The following is a 17,422-nucleotide window of genomic DNA, read 5'->3' on the forward strand; positions in this document are numbered from 1 at the left end:
ATCAAAAATTCTCATTCTCAACTCAGAGCTCTCTCTCTTTCTCTCTCTCTCTCTCTCTCTCTCTCTCGCTCTCTCTCTCTCTCTCTCTCTCTCTCTCTCTCTCTCTCTATCTCTCTCTCTCTCAGCTCTGAAAGCCCAGGGGCCTAATCTGCGCCGCATTCATCATCGCGCGATAAATCATTCCTGTATATTCCCTTTTCCCCTGCAGCAGCGTTTCAATCCGAGAGAGAGAGAGAGAGAGAGAGAGAGAGAGAGAGAGAGAGATGCATTTTCCCATAGCAGTATACTTGCATCCGATTGTGCAACGAAGCGGCCGTTAATTGTATAACGAAACTGCAGCAGCGCCGTTAAAATCGGGACACGGGATAGGATAGAGCTTAGCGGCAATTTTCACGAGAAACGGTCTCTCTCGCCTCCTCTATAATCGCCGATTTCCAGAAAGTGGGTGACGAGCGCGCTCGTGTGTGTCGAGAGCATTATATGAGTGCGATCCTTATATGGCCGGTAGTCCGTGGAATCGACGAGTGGAAAATGATTCCGCTTTGGCGAATCGAGAGAAACGGCGGCTCGTTCAAAAGAGAGACTCGACGTGGTGATTAGTCTAGACTGCGTTGCGGGTTTGGAATTTTTCGAAGTGTTGTGTGCCGTGAGATGTGGAAATATATAAGAATTTTTCTTTTTTAGGTGATGAAACGCATTTATCATTGTTGAAGCTTTTAACACATCCAACAAATCCATCAAAGACGCAAACTTCAACAGAAATATAAAGCAATACCAAAGCGAGCTTTCTCTCCCCTAAAAATCCGAGCTATATTCCAGCACAAGATCCTGAACTATCAATAACGCGCGTAACAGACCTATGATATTCGCCAGGCGTTCTCGCCGTTAAAACTCGCGATATACCGACCGGTCCTGCCTTTTTTGCCCGCGTGCCGAGCTATGGGTATCATATGGAAGGCTTGTGTGCGCGCGGGCGGGCTTTTTCAAACGGATAATACATGCACTCGCGGAAACGCGAGAGGTGCGAATTACGTAACGCCGAGGTCACGCACAGATTGTATCGGCAGGTATATTATCGGCCCAAGTGTCTAGCTATCGTACTACCGTTTCTTTTCTCTCTTTTTTTTCAACCGAGCTGCGGAAAGGTATGCAAGGCTGTTTGTTACGAGGTTTACGGGTGCTGGGATTGAAAGAAATTGAGAATAATGGCGATTTTTTGTCTTTTTGTTGGGATTTGGAGGGAACTGTGTAAGTGATGGGCTTGGCTTTTTTTTGCTAATTTTTAGGTGTGTTGTAGTCAATGGTGTGTGTGTGTGTGTGTGTGTTTGAAAAAGAATTTGGTTATCAAAGATTTATGAAACAAATATGCTTTGATAGTTATCTTCATTAAGGAATCGTTGGAATAAATTTGGTAACTCGTTATTTGCGCATTAATTTACATCGAAGTAGTTTCGAGCGTTGATTGTCACGTTGGGGCAGGTGCTACTAACGTATAAAACATCTCAATAAAACTGCTACAAAAGCGAGAGAAATCGATAAATGTTGTATAGAGCTGCGTAGTTCGAGCATTTTAGTTATACCCGTATATAGTGAGATTGCCTACTTTTACCTATACTACTTCGCTTTTAATTTCTTTTTCCACTACATATCCTACATCGACGTCTAAAAATATACAAAACAATAAAAAAAAGCCATCCATTACGAAGACATTACACAACCGCATCATCAAAGAACGGGCCAAAGCTTCGGAATCAAGCCAGCCCCAAAAAAACGTCCATGCATACAACATCCATGAGAAACACCCGTGAGCACAAGAGACATGAAGAGAGAATGACAACATCACAGAGAGAGAGAGAGAGAGAGAGAGAGAGAGAGAGAGAGAGAGAGAGAGAGAGAGAGGATCCAAAAAGCATCAGCAGCAGCCCTATACGAGAGGCTAAGCTCGGAGAAACATCAGCTCGCTCGCAGCCCCGGGTTTACACGTGCACAGCCCAGTCTCTCTCGCTCTCCCACACACAGAACACCGGAGAGAGAAACGGATCGATAGGTGCTAGTAGTTCCTGCGCGCGCGAGCTTCTCGGCCTCCCCCGCGCGGTTCTTTGTATTTGATAAGATTGCACGCCAACGTGGAATTAGTGAGGGAAAGGAAAATTCGTCGCCCGGTGTTTATACGTATACACACGCGTACAGTTATACGGCAGAGCCCTCTCTATCTTTTTGTCGTCTGCTAGGCCTATACAAAGTTCCAAGGCGAGTCCACGCGTCGCTAAGACTCCGTGTTTTTAAAAGCCACAATCGGATCAAGAGATTCGTTACGCGCGTATATATAGCGTACAACAGTAGCACAGAAAAGTGTGCATCACCGATTGTGTCGAGCGCCTTTGCTCGGATTCTTGCCTCTGTTACCCTGGACTCGTTATTATGCACTTTGACGACGTCTGCTGCGACGACTTTAATATAATTTCAACGGAAGAGCATTAGCACTGCTGGCCCTTCTTCTCTCTCTCTCTCTCTCTCTCTCTCTCTCTCTCTCTCTCTCTCTCTCTCTCCCTCTCTCTCTTCGAATGTGGATCAGGCATAAATAGGATAAAGCCTTTGATGAAGCAGCAGTTGCACTAGGTTCTTCTGCCTGTGTGTGCCTATCTCCCTCTCTTTTTATTTTCGCCGGCTCTATTCAATTGTAATTGAAATCGACTGAGAGATGCGGGTAGGTGTGCAGTCCCTGCTAGCAGCGGGGTATAAAGGTGTGTGTATATAGGTGCAGAGAGAAACCGACGCTTGACTGCAGGGATGGATGGAGAGAGCTGGGATATCGAGATGGATTAACGGGGGTAGCGCTGCTTGCTTTTTCAAATATTTGCTGTTTGTCGTTCTTGAAATTGACGTTTGCTGCCATACGAATGAACAATTTGAAACGCTTTGTGTTGAAGCGAGGAGAATTTTCATTAGGTTGCAACCTGATCATACCTGACAGCCAATCTTATGACTTCGTCGCCCTATTTGATTAACAAATGAATTAAAACGCTAAAGATAATGCTAACGTTTTCAATTAGAAACGAGCCGTATCGCTGCATCACAATCACCGCGAAAGAACAGCACAATTACGGAAGCATACCTAGATTCAACCTAGTAAGCGAGCAACAACTGTAGCAGAGCCTCGGAATCGTACAAATTAAATCAAAGCATGAAATGCAAATGTCCTCGGATTCCCTAATGTATAAGGTTAAGTTCCGCTCGCTTGCAGCGAAGCGGTTCAAGGAGAACTGAGAATTAACAGCGAATAAGATCGTAAATGTTAAGCATTTAATCCCCGGGAGTAAGCTTCAGGATGTACGACTCTCGGGTGCACACGACTACTACAGCTATACCCGCTCGTTCGAGGCTATCGTTCTGCTTGTGGTACTACTGCTGCTATTGTTGTATACGCTAAGTGCAATTTGCGTCATTTGCATTTTGACCGACGATCGAAGGATAAGGAAAAATAAAGTGACGCTAAAAATGCTGCTGCAGCGACTGTGTGCGTAACCCGGTCAGGAAATAAAAACCTTGGAACAGTATCGTGGTCGGTTTAAAACTGGGTGATGAGACCTGTTTTCTTTTTTTTAGAAGGTTCGAATATCTTTTCGTGGTCTATTTTCAGAGATGGAGTGCGATCAATTACCACGAGTCTTGTCGTTTTAACTTGACCATTACAGGGTGAGTTAAGGACTTAATTCTCGATGGTTGTCGCTTTAGCGTTAAATGTGGGTTTCGCCGATGAGATTCTAGGTCGTATTATAAAAGTCTAATATAAACTGACACGGTTTCCTGAGAACGATCTATTTATAAAAATAAAATGTTATCGCCTCGTAAGATACAAGCGTGAATTTGGAATAAAAACATTTTCAATGCCAAATCTCGAACCTCGACTGGCATCAGCCCTTACATAACACTGCATCTGCACAGACATGCACGTGCGACAACATAAAAGAACTAGCGCAAGATTCGGTGGCGCCGCTTGAAAGTAGAAGAGAGAGAAGCATAACGCAGGAAAGCCGAGAAGAGAGAGACCTTTGGCGAACTATGCGACGGAGGAAAAGATAGAAAAAAAAACAACACGACGACGACGAGGCGTCGGGTGTGTATCGTGTCGCAGTATCGGATTGCAAAGAGCTGTTTGAAAGCCGAGAGAGAGAGAGAGAGAGAGAGAGAGAGAGAGAGAGAGAGAGAGAGAGAGAGAGAGTCGCTGCAGCAGCGTGTTAACCCGCGTCAGCGGATTACGAAAAATTGAATGCAGCTACTGACAAAGGCAGGCGGAGGATTTTCACTTGAATATGCGTGTGACTGAAGCATAAATGAGATTGTACACGTGTTTACATGGTACGAGAATTTTCGTAGTGAAAAATACTGATAAAATGGGTGTTATTCAACTGCAACCAATATACATAACTTTTAATCTACAATCGATGTGTGAGATCAACCATCAGTGAATTAAATCAAATCAACATCAGTCAAATTCAGCGCTTTCAATAGAACAATATAATCGCTGCTCTCTCTCTCTCCAAAATACATCCCATCATCAAAAACGTTCCAAGCCCTCGGCAATCCTCTGAATAAATACCGACTACATCCTCTGCGAACCACCGCACGGGATTACAAATCCCAGGGATCATTTCGAGCAGTGGCATCGCGCAAATCCTCTCTCACCTCAACTACAGTTAGCATCATCATCAGGATCTCGCGTGACGTTCCTCCGTGCATTACCCAACCTAGAATACATACTCTCATCTTCTACCACTGCCACCGTATCAGCAGCAGCTTTCATCGAACGCATTCCCGAGGAGGCCGTATATATTGCATCAGTACAAGAGAGGGAGATTGAACTAATCAGTGTGTGCGTGTGTGTGAGAGAGAGAAGGACGCCTCCGATATATCGATTCGGCCGACTCCGAATTCGACGCATTCAAAGTCCGATAATACGAGGACGGAGAGAGAGAGAGAGAGCTGCTCTTCCTCTCTTTGTCTTTCTCTCCCTGGAACAGCGCATCTGTGTCACCTATATGGATGCGAGAGGCTGGGGTTGTAGCGATATAATTTCGCGATTTATTATGGTTCTCTTTTGCTGAGGTGGATTAGCGTATTTTCTCCGTGTGGTCCGTGAATGAATGTTCTACATCGAGCTCGATATTAGCACAATAAATAACTTGGACTCATTCGAAAGTTTCGCGTATACCAAAGCTTCAATTTAGATATCCAGATCGCATATTTATTATAAGTATCTTGCTATATCTGGTTCGCATATTCCGCGGTGGTATGGAACAAACAAATTAAAACGAAATATGATCGCTTTCTAGATTATAATTTATACAAACAAAAAAAAGTACACCGAGACGCTTTACGAGCTCAACGAAACCTTATAAATCTGGCCAAAGTAAACTTGCTCCCTCATTAACATTTATGCTTTTCAATGGGAAAGTATTAGCTCCGTACAAAACGAGTAGTCGTATAACTTCGGGCTAAATATCAGTGTATAAACTGTAAATTCGAAAAGCTAATGTTTTCTACCAATAAAACACGTACTCGAAATTAATTGCCGTTCCAAACATTTTTTTTCGTTCAGTAACCGCAACGCATGATTCAATGGCCGCACGAAGACTCGATCAATTGCATCTCATTAATCTCTTCATACATACGTAAATACAGCGCATATTCCGCATCTCGACTCTCTTTTTAATCAACGCGCAGAGACACGCTTTGCGCATATATAGTTTTCCACTCAAACCGATCGTAAATTCGCCATTTCCCCACGATATAAATTTACTCATGCGCGCCAAGTGAGAGAGAGAGAGAGAGGGCGCACATTTTATGCATGAGAGGCAAAACAAATTCACGCTCAAACGAGCCTAAACACGAGCGTGCGCGGACGATGTCGGTGAAGTGTGTGCATGAGGGTGTACGGTTGTGTGTATATATATATACATACTGTGTGTATGGTGGAATCGATGCTATTGAGCGGGGTGTCGCGTTGAAAATGGACAGTTTTGTTCCGGGAGATTGACGATGACGACGGAGAAGCTTTATTTAACGGATGAAACAATGTTATTTACAAATTTGATTTTTCTGAAAAATTTATGTAACGTTTATGAGATTATGAATTTAATGTAAAATTGTACGGTGCGTAATTGCAATTAGGTCACATTCTACACAAAATTTTATTATTATTGTTCGCGCTATGCTTCGGGGAAACCTTTGATCAAGCGCGAATGATAAAATTCCAATCGAATCAGCGGACGCACTTCACTCTCTCTACAGTCGGCTATGGTAAATATTCAGCATAAAAAAAAATAAATATAACACTTCCTACATACTTTAAAAATATTTTATGCACAAAAGAAAAAGCTTCCGCATCATTATAAGGATCAGCGTAAAGAATTCACTCCCACACACGTGTGATGAAAAGCATCTCCAAAAAAAAGCCTACCACACACCGAACTCAAAATTGAATTAATACACAAAAGCGAGGAAAACCCCTGTAAAGCGACTCTCTACACAACGGCAACCGTCATAACGTCCTGGGCCGCTCCGAAAGCTCCACAATGTTCTAAAATCCTCTTAGAGCAGCGAAGGCCGAAACAAACGGCCTATAAAAACGGAAAAAAGCGTCGAAAGTATAAGAAGAAGCTCGAGCCCTTTTATTTCCGCACAGCCACGATTGAAAGGTGCGACTACTTCTTATAAACATTACACACTCGCACACATATCCAGGCGAACGCCCCCTTTCAACAATTTTCCATTTTCCCTGCTCCGGGTGGAACGAGTGTCCCTTTTCCAATGATAGAACAAAAAAGAAAGAGTCTCTCGTGGAGCCACACTATCAATACGCAGCTGCGCAGCGAGAGGGAGAGATATTAATCCTACTACTCTCGACTAATTTTATCCTTGCGAAGAGGAAGAGGAGGAGATGCAGTTGCCCGATGCAGCTCTTTTTTCACGTTGTCTTGTCTGTTGTAATTGTGTGTGTATATGTGTGTGTGAACAATTTTCTAAGGGGGTTGAGTGTGTTTGTGAAAGAGGATTTTCTGTGTCGATGAACCGAAAAAGTTTTGTGTGTTTACTGCGAGAGAGGGAGAGAGAGAGAGAGAGAGAGAGAGAGAGAGAAAAGGTGTTGAGAGGCTCTTGTCGTTTAAGCTATCTGGTCGGTTGTTCATTCTCGTTGTAGAGATAAAATAACTTCGTGATGAAAAATTATAAGAAAAAATGTATTAAAAGATTATAGTGTATTTCGTGACTCCGGCCTATTTGCATAATAAAAAAAGAGCGCAGACATCTAGCGGTGAAATCTTTCATTCCGTTGATTATAGCAATTCTCCGTTTGCGAAACGGCTTTCTTATGTGTGAGCGATTATTTTTCTTCAAGAGAAGCCGACTTATCAAACGAGAGCTGCGATAAAGTTACATTAAAGTTTTGATATGATAAAGCAATGATGTACGCACCTGCGGTTATATATTTCCTACCTGATTAGTTCAACTTTTAAATTGCGATATTTTATTAAGGCCAAAAGGAATAAATCGAATGCTTGTCTCTCATTCGGTAATTAATTTCTCGAGATTGTATGTGAAAATTTCTTTTACACGGATCATTGTTATGCAACGTTTACTACAACTGCTGCTATGAGTACAATCTCACTAAAAGTGAATATTTTATCATAAAGTACACATACGAGTAAATGAATTTATAAGCCTCTGCTGCATTCGTCTCTCGTAATAAAATTAATGTATCTCTCTTGGTATAGCACCAATAAATGTTGCCTTATACCGGTGTAACGCGCGCAAATTAACCCGAATTTGCAAATTTTATTAAATTTTTTAATTTATAATGCTCGCCGTAACATATATCTTTAATAGCTGTACTAAAATTATCCAACCAGTCCCTAAATAATGTAAAAATTTCCATATTCACAATAACGCTGCCCTATACAATAACTTCGACACAAAAGGTTTATTTGCAAAACAAACTGTAAAAGACTCTCGCGCGCTCGATCACCCAATAAAACTTTATCAACGTCCATAACCCTAAATCCCCTCTACATTTTTTATACTCCTACGACACACATTTCTCTCTCTCTCTCTCTCTCTCTCTCTCGCAGCAGCAGCAGTTTCAATTCACGCGCGCTTGGCCGTATAACCCAATAACTCAAACGATCCACACACAAAAGCGACGACAAAAGTGGAAAACAGCCACTGTTTACCCGTCAAATCGAGCGAGCGTATCGATTTCCAGTGACAAAATGATTGCCCACACCGATAAGTCGCGGCGGCGGCGGCGGCTTCGGAGGGGGTCAAATGATTCGTGTATTGTGTATTTTCGGATAAAAGACGAGTAAGAGAGACAGAGGCGGCAAATTGGTGGCGAGAGAGTCGATGAAGAATCGTCCGATGTGCTGCCCACGCGAGAGAGTTAATTTATCGCGGGCTTTTCTTCTTTATTACATCCGCTGCTGTGTGTTGCAGCATCAGCGGCACTTCAGAGACGCCTGTGGTGTGGCGAGAGTCGAAGATGGAATTCGATGAATTTTTCGTAGGAGGAAGTCATTCGTGGATCGAAGAAATATTCGAATGCTTGAGAGTTTGAATTTTCAAAAAAAAAGCTGTGGGTATAAATTATACCGTTGTTGTTTGAACAACAAGAGAGACAGAGCGCTAAACTAACAATACCAGGTTTGAAGAGCGAATCTGAGAAGAAACAGGTTATAAAAATATTAATCCAATGTGTGTGTGTACGAAAACGCGTTTCAATAAATCGTATATTTACCTTATATTCTCGCGTTCTCTCTCTCTCTCTCTCTCTCTCTCTCTCTCTCTCTCTCTCTCTCTCTCTCTCTCTCTCTCTCTTTCGTATAATCAGCCAGTGTGTGTATGTGCGCGCGTGTGTGTACTTGACGTTGGAAACGAGTGGTATTGATTAATTTTACGAGCCAGTAGTAATAGAGCACTGTTTCAAATGCTGTATTCGGCAAATGAGTTAATCGCGTTTTATAACAGCTGTTTACGCTCCAATTATAGAAAACGACCACTTTTCATATACGTTACGGATATTCTAAACAATTCGTTATCAATTATAATCGAGAATTTTCTCGACGCATCGGACGATGCGTTACTTTAAAAGTGCAACGAAACGAGACAAAAAAAAGTGCAATTATAAATTTTCTTTGCTCCGTAAAGTATCGGACACGTGCTGTTCCAGACGTAACCGTTTTTTTTTGCTTCGTCCAACGAAAAAATTCTCTCGTGAGCTGCAGCGCGGCTGATTTGAATAGAGCGCAATTCTCGGCAATTTTTTTTAGACGGATTCTATAGGTAGTATCTCTAAAGAGCTGCTGCACGCGTATAGCTCAGGTATGCAGAGCTATTGAACGGCGATTTATATTTCATATTCGTTAGACAGTAAAAGACTGACCTAGTTTTTTGCCTGTATCCTCGTAATTGACTATATAATAAATCTGGTGCTATATAACGCTGAATACGGCAGGGCAGTAAACTTTTTTTTTCCTTCGGCGTATGGAATCTGCGTCATATTTTAATACGTTTCAGATATAATTACTTGATCTGAACTTTTTCATTTTATAACACTTGGTGATGTATAATCAATACATGCACAGATAAAAGATCAGACATTAAGGTCTTGAACTTTAATGATAAACACTAACTACATCAATGAAGAACAGCGGCTTCTTTCATCTTACTGTTAATGAGTATAGTATGGAACACCTGATCAAAGTGAACATCTGTAGTTTGAACAAGACATTCCTTGTTAATATTTTTTCAGGTGTACCAAGAAGTATATCATGTGAGTAATACTTCAAGATTATTTTGAATACAGTAATGAATGTAAGAAGAAAGATGATTCACACAAGACTCATGACCACACTCTGCTCAACATATTTTGAGAAAATAATGTTTGGACTAATGAGTTCAACTATGCAATAAGAATACTCTACCCACTGAGCAAAAATCGTGATTTGTTCAGGACAGAGATAAGTACTATATTTGACAGCATGCGAGTAGATTGCGTTGTATCCTCTTACCTGAGGTATGTTGGCATCGAGTTGACGGTTGAGTGCATCCCTCTCTTTTTCGAGCTCCTGCAGCCTGGATTCAGCTTCCTGAAGACGCTCTTGGCTCTCTCTGAGCGAGTCCATGAGCTTGTCTCGCTCATCAAGCACGGAAACCATGAGGTGCTCAAAGTTGGCATCCTCGCCGGAGAACTGGGAGCTCCGCTGGCTGATACTGTCCTCCACGATGGTCGGCATCACGTCACACATCATATTCCACATTTTGTTCTAGACTTAACACACTCGAACAAAGCCTTTCTTCGACTGGTCACCACATTAACACGCAAACCGTTCCTCTATCCATGCAACATTCCATCGAACACACCACTAACTCTTCTTGGAATTGAACTAAGCAACCGCTATCCGGTGCCCAGGCGCAGAGTCATTTCTTTGCCTCTGGATGCTGCTTCGGCAGTAAGATCTCTTGCTCTAGTTGCTCTGTCCGCTGCACTTGGGAGTCTGCGTCCTCTGGGGCACAGAAGGTGATCCTCATCCTCACCTCTGTTTCTCATACAAGTTCCTGCAGTTTAAAAATGACAGCTAATTTAGCAGTTGTAGTGCAACCAAGCAAGATCGAGCTTGAGATATTAATCCGAGATTGTAAAAAATGCTCTCCCACAATCAATAACTCATAAAGAACAGACACTGAGTTTCCCAGAATCATAAAACTTTGAAATACCCATAAAATGCCATAGGATTGTAAATCTTCACACGCTCAAGTTCAATTGTCTCAAGCTCCGCAAGTCCCCGACAAAAAAAAGTAATTGATAGCCATTAACAAACTACTAACTCAATCCAGAAGGAGGATGCTCAGAGGCCTTAACTCCCTTCCCATAAACTTCCCACACACACACGCGCATGCACACACGCAGTAAAGAACCAGCAGAGTGTCCCAGGCATAAAGCCAGACTGATGCTCTCTCTCTCTTTCTCTCTCTGCTCTACAGTACCAGCCTCGGAGTATCCTCCTCGCACATCGCCGACTCTCCAACTCACCGACCAGGAATCCTCGTCTCCCGTTCAGAGAGAGAGTGAGCGAGCAGACAAGACAGGAGCAGCAACAACGATGAGCGTACGGGAATCAGAACTCGTTGCAGCGTCGACGACGAGGTATAGGGCTGATCTCGTGGCCGGCGCCGGGCCGCGAGGCGGGCAGCAGGAAGCCGAGAACGTCCACCTCGCCCTCCATGATAATCGCGCGCGCTCTGTGTGTGTGTGTCTGTGTGTGTGCCTGTGTGTGCGCTGCCTGAGCTATCTGGCTGCTGGTAGCTGCTGCTGCTGCTCGCCCCGCCGCCAGTGGCGACTCTGTCTCTCTCGACGATCAATCGACGTCGCTCCTTCTCCCTCTAGGCGGCAGAGCTCGCTCTTTCTCTTTCTCTTTCTAGCTTTTTTCTCTCCTCTCTTTTTCAGAGACAAGAGAGATAGGTGTACAGCACCCGGAGGAAGAAGCTTCTGCTCTCTTTCTCTGTACGCGAAGCACACACTTAACGCACGGCTCCGATTATTCCGATACTATGTCGCATACTCGCGTGCGGCGGCGGCGGCACACCGGACGCAGCTCTATATATCCGCGGACCGGCGGCGCCTGATCATATATATGTTATGCACACACGCTCCTCTCCTTTAATTCGCTCTCTCTCTCTCTCTCTTTCGGGTTTGAGGTTATAAGAGAGATGATCGCGACCGACTATTATTACAATAATCCGCGTATCGTCGCACTCGCGAGACGAATGTACGCTCGTGTAGCGTACAATATATATATATTCTCTCTCGTTGCCCGCGCGCGGAAGAGAGCTTAAGGCGGCAGAGTAGTAGGTAGACACACCTATATACGCGCGACACACTCGACTCGCGCGCGCACAGTGCACACGTCGCCTGCTACTACGGGCGGCTTTAGCGGACTACTGCTATCTTTCGCGGCGAAGTCTCCTCGACCTATACGCGAGATTATGTATACGTCCGTCTCTCTTGCTCTCACTCGATACGGTTTTGCTGGAGGTGAGAAAGAGATAGGAGATATGCGCGTGTGTGTACCTACTGTAGGCTGTGCCGCCCCTGTGGTGGAGGAGGTTCGCGAGCCCGACTGTCGCGATACCTACCGTCGCGGTATGAGAAACAGGTATGATGCCCCCGCGAGTGAATTGAGATGGTGGTGACATCTCGCGGGGGTGGCGGGAGGCTGGGTGAGATTCGAATGTTTAGAGCTTTTAGGTATGTTTGAAAAATTCGAATTTCGTGTAGGTAGGTTGGAGAGGCTTTTTCATCGTTGTGAAATAATTATAGAATAATTAAATGTTTTCAAATGTTCAATGTATCCAATACTTATATACTGATGAAAATTTAAAATTCACCCGCAGAAAAGCTTATCAAGTCGCGATTAAAGTTTAGGAGAAAAAAAAGGGTCAATAGCTGCCCACGCAGATGCAGGTCAGTTGTCCGCGGGGAAAATAAACGACGACCGATGGAGCTTGGCCAAAAGGCTATGCTGCAGTAGGTATGCACTTTTCTCTCCATATTCCGTTTTATTCCTCTGCGTTTTACTCTCCGGCACACTTGGCTGTCAAACGGTACGAAACTCTTTTTTTTTTCATCCGATATTTTTATCGATGCAAATAGAATAGATTTTCGAATCTGGTATATAACTGCATCGCGTGGTTTATATATATATATATATATATATTGCTAAATTTGTCGTGACCGCAATTTTATGGTATTTTGAGTTGTCTTAGAGGATAGCACCGCGATTTTGGCTTACCATGACGGTTTGGTGTAAGCGTGGGTGTATACATCAGGTATACGATGTGAAATTTGACTTGTGATGCCCTGTGTCAAATGTCACTGTATGCCGTACGTGATGCTTGAAATGTCGTTATAATAATGGTCGACGTTATTATATTACTGAGACATCAATGTGATTTGCGACTCTGAGAAGTTTGTTTGAAAAGAGAGAGAGAGAGAGAGAGTGTATGATCATAATGTTCCGTTTAATCGATTTCGAGCTGGTATTTTCATACTCTCTCGCATATATTTTATTATAATAATGTGCGCTTGATAATTAAATAATTTTATTAAACTGGCTTTAAAATAGTCCATTATTTGTAAATCACACATTTCTTACAGTAAAAAAGCCTACTATAAAAATATATCTGAAAAGCTCAATAAAAACTGACAAAACTAAGACCTCAAATTTCCCATCGTTAAAAAAACCCGAAAACTCAAACCATATACAGCTCCCCCCCCCCCCCCACATCCCCCATATACATCGGAGCAAAGCGCAGCATCCCAGGGAATCAATAACTTGCTCCAGCCAGAAGAGGGGGGAAGAACTGCGGGAAAACGTCGCGGGGGATGCTGTACTACTCTCGCAGTATAGTCCTGTTGGCGTAACGCTGCAGTTGTTTCGCTTTTCAACTGTTTCCATAGACAAATAGGTATGAAGGGCCACACTTGCTCACCTGAGGCCACAGGTATCGTTGTTGTTTTTGAAATGATTTCTCGTTGTTGCATGAATGAAGATCTGGTGTTGGAGGTATCGATGCACGAGTTGGAGCTTTGAGTCTTTGCAAGAGAGAGAGAGAGAGAGAGAGAGAGAGAGAGATGCTTTTCTAGAGCTTTCATTGGGGGTGCTGTGGGTGGGAGTGATGGTTTGAACTTTTTTTTTTTTTAATTTGAAGGTTACATTGATATTTTGAAGTTTACAACTAAGAAGATGAGGATTTGATTTTTGTAAAAAGAGAATAAGTTTCTGTATAAGATTTTTGGTTTAACCTTTTAACTTTAGGGCTTTGCTTTTGGTCGTCGTATTCCTTAACATGAAGTGCAGTAGTTAGTAGGCTGTTTTGCATGGATTTCTTATGGGTGCCAACTAATCATTTTATTGTCTCTTACATAACACTCTATGATCTATCCCCGACGGCACAGTATGTGTATGCATATACGTACTATAGTTGCATGCTTGCCATCGGGGCGCTACCGCATCCTTTGATATCAACTACTATAGATGCTGATAAATACATCATACACAGTGTTTATTGAGAATTTAATCTATAAATACATAGAATAGGTTGTTTTTGTCATTTTAAAATCTCTTTTTTAGATTTAGAGCTAGATTTTTTCAAAATTATTCAAGTATTGAAAAATTGTATCATTAATCAGAACGAAAATAATGTTTTCTTTCCAAGGTTTTAAAAACTGAGCTGATTAACGTCCATTCAATCCAGCGTGTAAGAATAAAAATAAATATGTAAGGTTTATACAATTTATTATGAAACTAGATTATTAGTTCAATTAGAGTTTTTTTTTCAATTTAGCAAAAAATTAAAATATTACGGTTCAAAAGATTCACGCCGTTTATTGCTTATTTCCATCATGCTTCTGAGACCCATTACTAAAACCGATTTCAAGAAAATGCAAATGTATTTTGTTGTGCTTTATTTATTATTTATAGCTATAATTTTAATGCAGTATTCTATAAGCTTTATAAATATTTGCAGTTGGCAAATATGTCGAAAAAGTGAAAATTACTCGTTGATAAATAATCGCTTTCATATATGCAAATAACGTACTTTTATTTAACAAATGTTGTGTTTTAAACATTTATTTGTAGTTAGCTCGCCATAGAAATCATATAATTTATTTAAAAAATGATATTACAAGTATTTATTGTCGAAATTCAAACAAGCGAATACACACACAGTAAAGAATTGCCATCAACATCGCGAGAAAACACGCCTATACCAGATAATACCCCAGATAAGACAAACTTTATTCACAACGTAAACAATCTCAAACTTCATCGGCGGCACACTTTTATCTATACACCGCGTCTGACGCGAACTGGAACTTTACTATACTTACGCTCATGGTCGATTAAACAAAATCCTTCCACAATAAATACTTGACGCACACGTAGCATTAAAAATCCAACATCTAACCGTCAACCCGTTCCAGCCATGATCGGCGAGCTTTCGAGCAACGGCGAGTCCCTGGACGACATGTCCGAGTCGGTGGACGAGCTTCGTCAGAAACTGGCCAACATGAAGCGTCTGATGGAGGAGCGCAAGGGCACGACCCTCGGCGAGATCAGCGCGCGCAAACAACGTCATCAAACGGCCGACATCATCGACGGCAAATTCCTCTCTTGGATCTTCGGGACAGCGCTGGCCGCCATCGTCAGTGTCAGCTTTTACGCGTTCTTCAACCTGTACCAAGCTGTGCGCAAAAAGTTCCCCTCGCCGCACACCGAACTGTGAGCGGACTCTTCGATGATGATGATGATGATGATGATGATGATGATGATGATTAGGGGTTGGTTTTCATGGTCGTCCGGTCTTGACACGCTGCGTATTGTATTTTGAATTTGTAAATCGAATGTTGTGTAATTTCATTTCTTTATCGTAATATGCATCGTGTTATGGGGAAAGCCTAAAATTTTATTTATTACCTTCATTGTCGGTAAGACACGAAAAATGCAATCAAAATCTGTCAATTATTTGGCAATCGAACACTGTAGACACGATGATTGATTGTGCGTTGTAAAAGACTGGAATTTTAAGTCTTGTTCGTTCGCGTTTTTGGATTTTGAATTGTAGTAACGAACGTGTAATAAAGGAGAAGGAATTTCAAAACCAGCACTTTTGGACAATATAACTGATGATGAATTTGATTTAGCGTATAAACGTACATGGGAACAGAATTTATCGAAATTAAATGGATTGTAACTAAATAATATACTTACGAATTATATTCTCCGAGGCAGCGTAAAATTTTTATGGCAGAAGAGATACTTGTATGAGAAAATATAGTTGTAGGCGTTCGGTTTTCTCATTCGATTTTTCTATTCGTTAGTTTTAACGTCATCCGTCGGGATTATAGTTCTAATTATTTGTCATATGATGTATGTATTAAGTGTACCTATATATTTTATAACTGAACAGTAATTATTGATGATGTTATAAGATTTTATAAAACATATAAGTATTTTGAAGTGTGTTGAGAGTGGAATATTGTAACGAAGGAAATAAAGATAACATTATATGAATATCGCATGTTATTTTGAGCTTATAATATACCTTGTTCAAAGATCCTTTTTTTTTATTTAAAAAATTACAATGTCAATTTTTTTCGTTTATCGCCAAAAATTCACTGCTGCTACTATTCTTTGAGCAAAACTTGCATGCACTTGTTATACTCTTCCTGCTGCTATATAAGAAAATACGTGGACTATAATAATTTTTGCATAAATTAAGTCGATTATCAATAGTAAGCTCGAACATCATTACGAATTATGAATACTTTTGCAATTTCGTATTTAACATTCTCTCTCCTCCTGGACAGCAACAAAATTTCCTTCTCTAATTCATTCAGCTGAAATTTCACATTGCAATGATTAAAAAATTTGCAAAGAAGCCTCTACGTTTTGCGCTTATTAACAAACAGTAATTTACCTCCTCTTCCGTTTTTAAAACGTCTTTTTTCAAACGGTTTATTAAAATCTGTTGCAAATTCGGCAACGACGTTTTTCTATTCGTAAAATAATACTTTTTACTGATTTTTAATGTTTTGATATTGGACTTCCTCGACTACAATAATGTTATATTACTGTTTATTAATGGTTGCAAAGTTTGAACAAGCTTCAGTGCTCACACTTACTTTCGTCTCTTTGGTTCTCAAGTCTTGCTTGAGATCATTGATTTTACCGTGAATGGACTAACAAAAGCATTATTTTTATTACAATCGTTTTACAAAAATTATTTCAGCATTTGTCATCGACTAACCTGAACTGTATCTTGAGTCAAAACGGATTTTTTCAGATCTTCTCTAGAACTTTTATTCTAAAAAGAACGCAATTATAAATCGAATTTTGCTCTAAAATATTATGAAATTTTTAATGTTAAAAAAAAGTTACAAATTTTGGTGAGGTTACCATAATTATAAGAAAAGTCGATATGCACACGATCACGAATAAAAATACCCACAGCATTTTCAACGCGCAACATTTCATAATATACGGCCATATAGCACTATAAATTTGTAAATACATTTTGCCAATCCAAAATAAAATCACACGACCATTTGCCGCAAACGAAATAACCAAAAAAGTTGTATGTAAACAAAAATATTTCTTGACAGTTGCATCACTACTTATTCCGATTTACGGAAAAACAAATGAATTATCAAAAATTGGAATAATTGTAATACATGTACACTTGTAACACGTACACGTGCGACATAATTATACGGTAAAAGTATTTTCTTCAAAATTATAAAAATTTCATAGAAATCTCGATATTTCAAATTTGACGCCAGAAAAGAGCAGAAGACGCCGATGAC

General features: G+C 41.1%; 3 protein-coding genes across 46 annotated transcripts in view; 1 reads left to right on the top strand and 2 right to left on the bottom strand.

Moving 5' to 3' along the window:
- Window positions 1-12,169, bottom strand: part of LOC100123800 (liprin-alpha-1) — a 46,198-nt gene extending 34,029 nt beyond the window's left edge. For 30 of the 31 annotated variants that reach the window (XM_008209106.4, XM_032600483.1, XM_016985978.3 and 27 more), the window contains exons 1-2: window positions 11,087-12,169; window positions 10,065-10,611 (exon numbers count right to left, since the gene is read on the bottom strand). In XM_008209106.4, the coding sequence (XP_008207328.1) occupies window positions 10,065-10,313 (249 nt within the window). In that variant the 5' untranslated portion in view covers window positions 10,314-10,611; window positions 11,087-12,169. Of the gene's footprint in view, window positions 1-10,064; window positions 10,612-10,881 lie in introns of all 31 variants that reach the window. The other variant, XM_016985973.3, reaches the window with a different exon arrangement.
- Window positions 12,170-12,587: 418 nt separating this feature from the next.
- On the top strand, window positions 12,588-16,130 carry LOC100123793. 4 transcript variants are annotated; one of them, XM_016985937.3, is made up of 3 exons: window positions 12,588-13,521; window positions 14,272-14,333; window positions 15,041-16,130. In XM_016985937.3, exon 3 carries the CDS (start codon window positions 15,043-15,045, stop codon window positions 15,340-15,342), a length of 300 nt encoding a protein of 99 aa, XP_016841426.1. In that variant the 5' UTR covers window positions 12,588-13,521; window positions 14,272-14,333; window positions 15,041-15,042; the 3' UTR covers window positions 15,343-16,130. The 4 variants fall into 4 exon arrangements, with proteins under 4 accessions (XP_016841426.1, XP_016841427.1, XP_016841425.1 ...); XM_016985936.3 differs by having other exon boundaries at window positions 13,419-13,557; XM_016985938.3 differs by lacking the exon at window positions 14,272-14,333 and having other exon boundaries at window positions 13,394-13,521.
- LOC100679270 lies at window positions 14,672-17,422 on the bottom strand. 11 transcript variants are annotated; one of them, XR_004345004.1, is made up of 7 exons: window positions 17,016-17,422; window positions 16,867-16,923; window positions 16,742-16,798; window positions 16,537-16,671; window positions 16,364-16,456; window positions 15,534-16,291; window positions 14,672-15,429 (listed from the first exon to the last, which is right to left on the bottom strand). XR_004345004.1 is itself a non-coding variant. In XM_031931456.2 (6 exons), the coding sequence occupies exons 1-6, from the start codon at window positions 17,130-17,132 to the stop codon at window positions 16,244-16,246; spliced, it is 483 nt and encodes a 160-aa protein (XP_031787316.1). In that variant the 5' UTR covers window positions 17,133-17,422; the 3' UTR covers window positions 15,546-16,243. The 11 variants fall into 11 exon arrangements, 8 of the variants coding, with proteins under 8 accessions (XP_031787316.1, XP_031787315.1, XP_031787319.1 ...); XR_004345005.1 differs by lacking the exon at window positions 14,672-15,429 and having other exon boundaries at window positions 15,546-16,288; window positions 16,385-16,456; window positions 16,537-16,612; XR_004227852.2 differs by lacking the exon at window positions 14,672-15,429 and having other exon boundaries at window positions 15,546-16,291; window positions 16,385-16,456; window positions 16,537-16,612.

This window comes from Nasonia vitripennis, chromosome 5 (genome assembly GCF_009193385.2).
Source record: "Nasonia vitripennis strain AsymCx chromosome 5, Nvit_psr_1.1, whole genome shotgun sequence".
Lineage (NCBI taxonomy): Eukaryota > Metazoa > Arthropoda > Insecta > Hymenoptera > Pteromalidae > Nasonia > Nasonia vitripennis.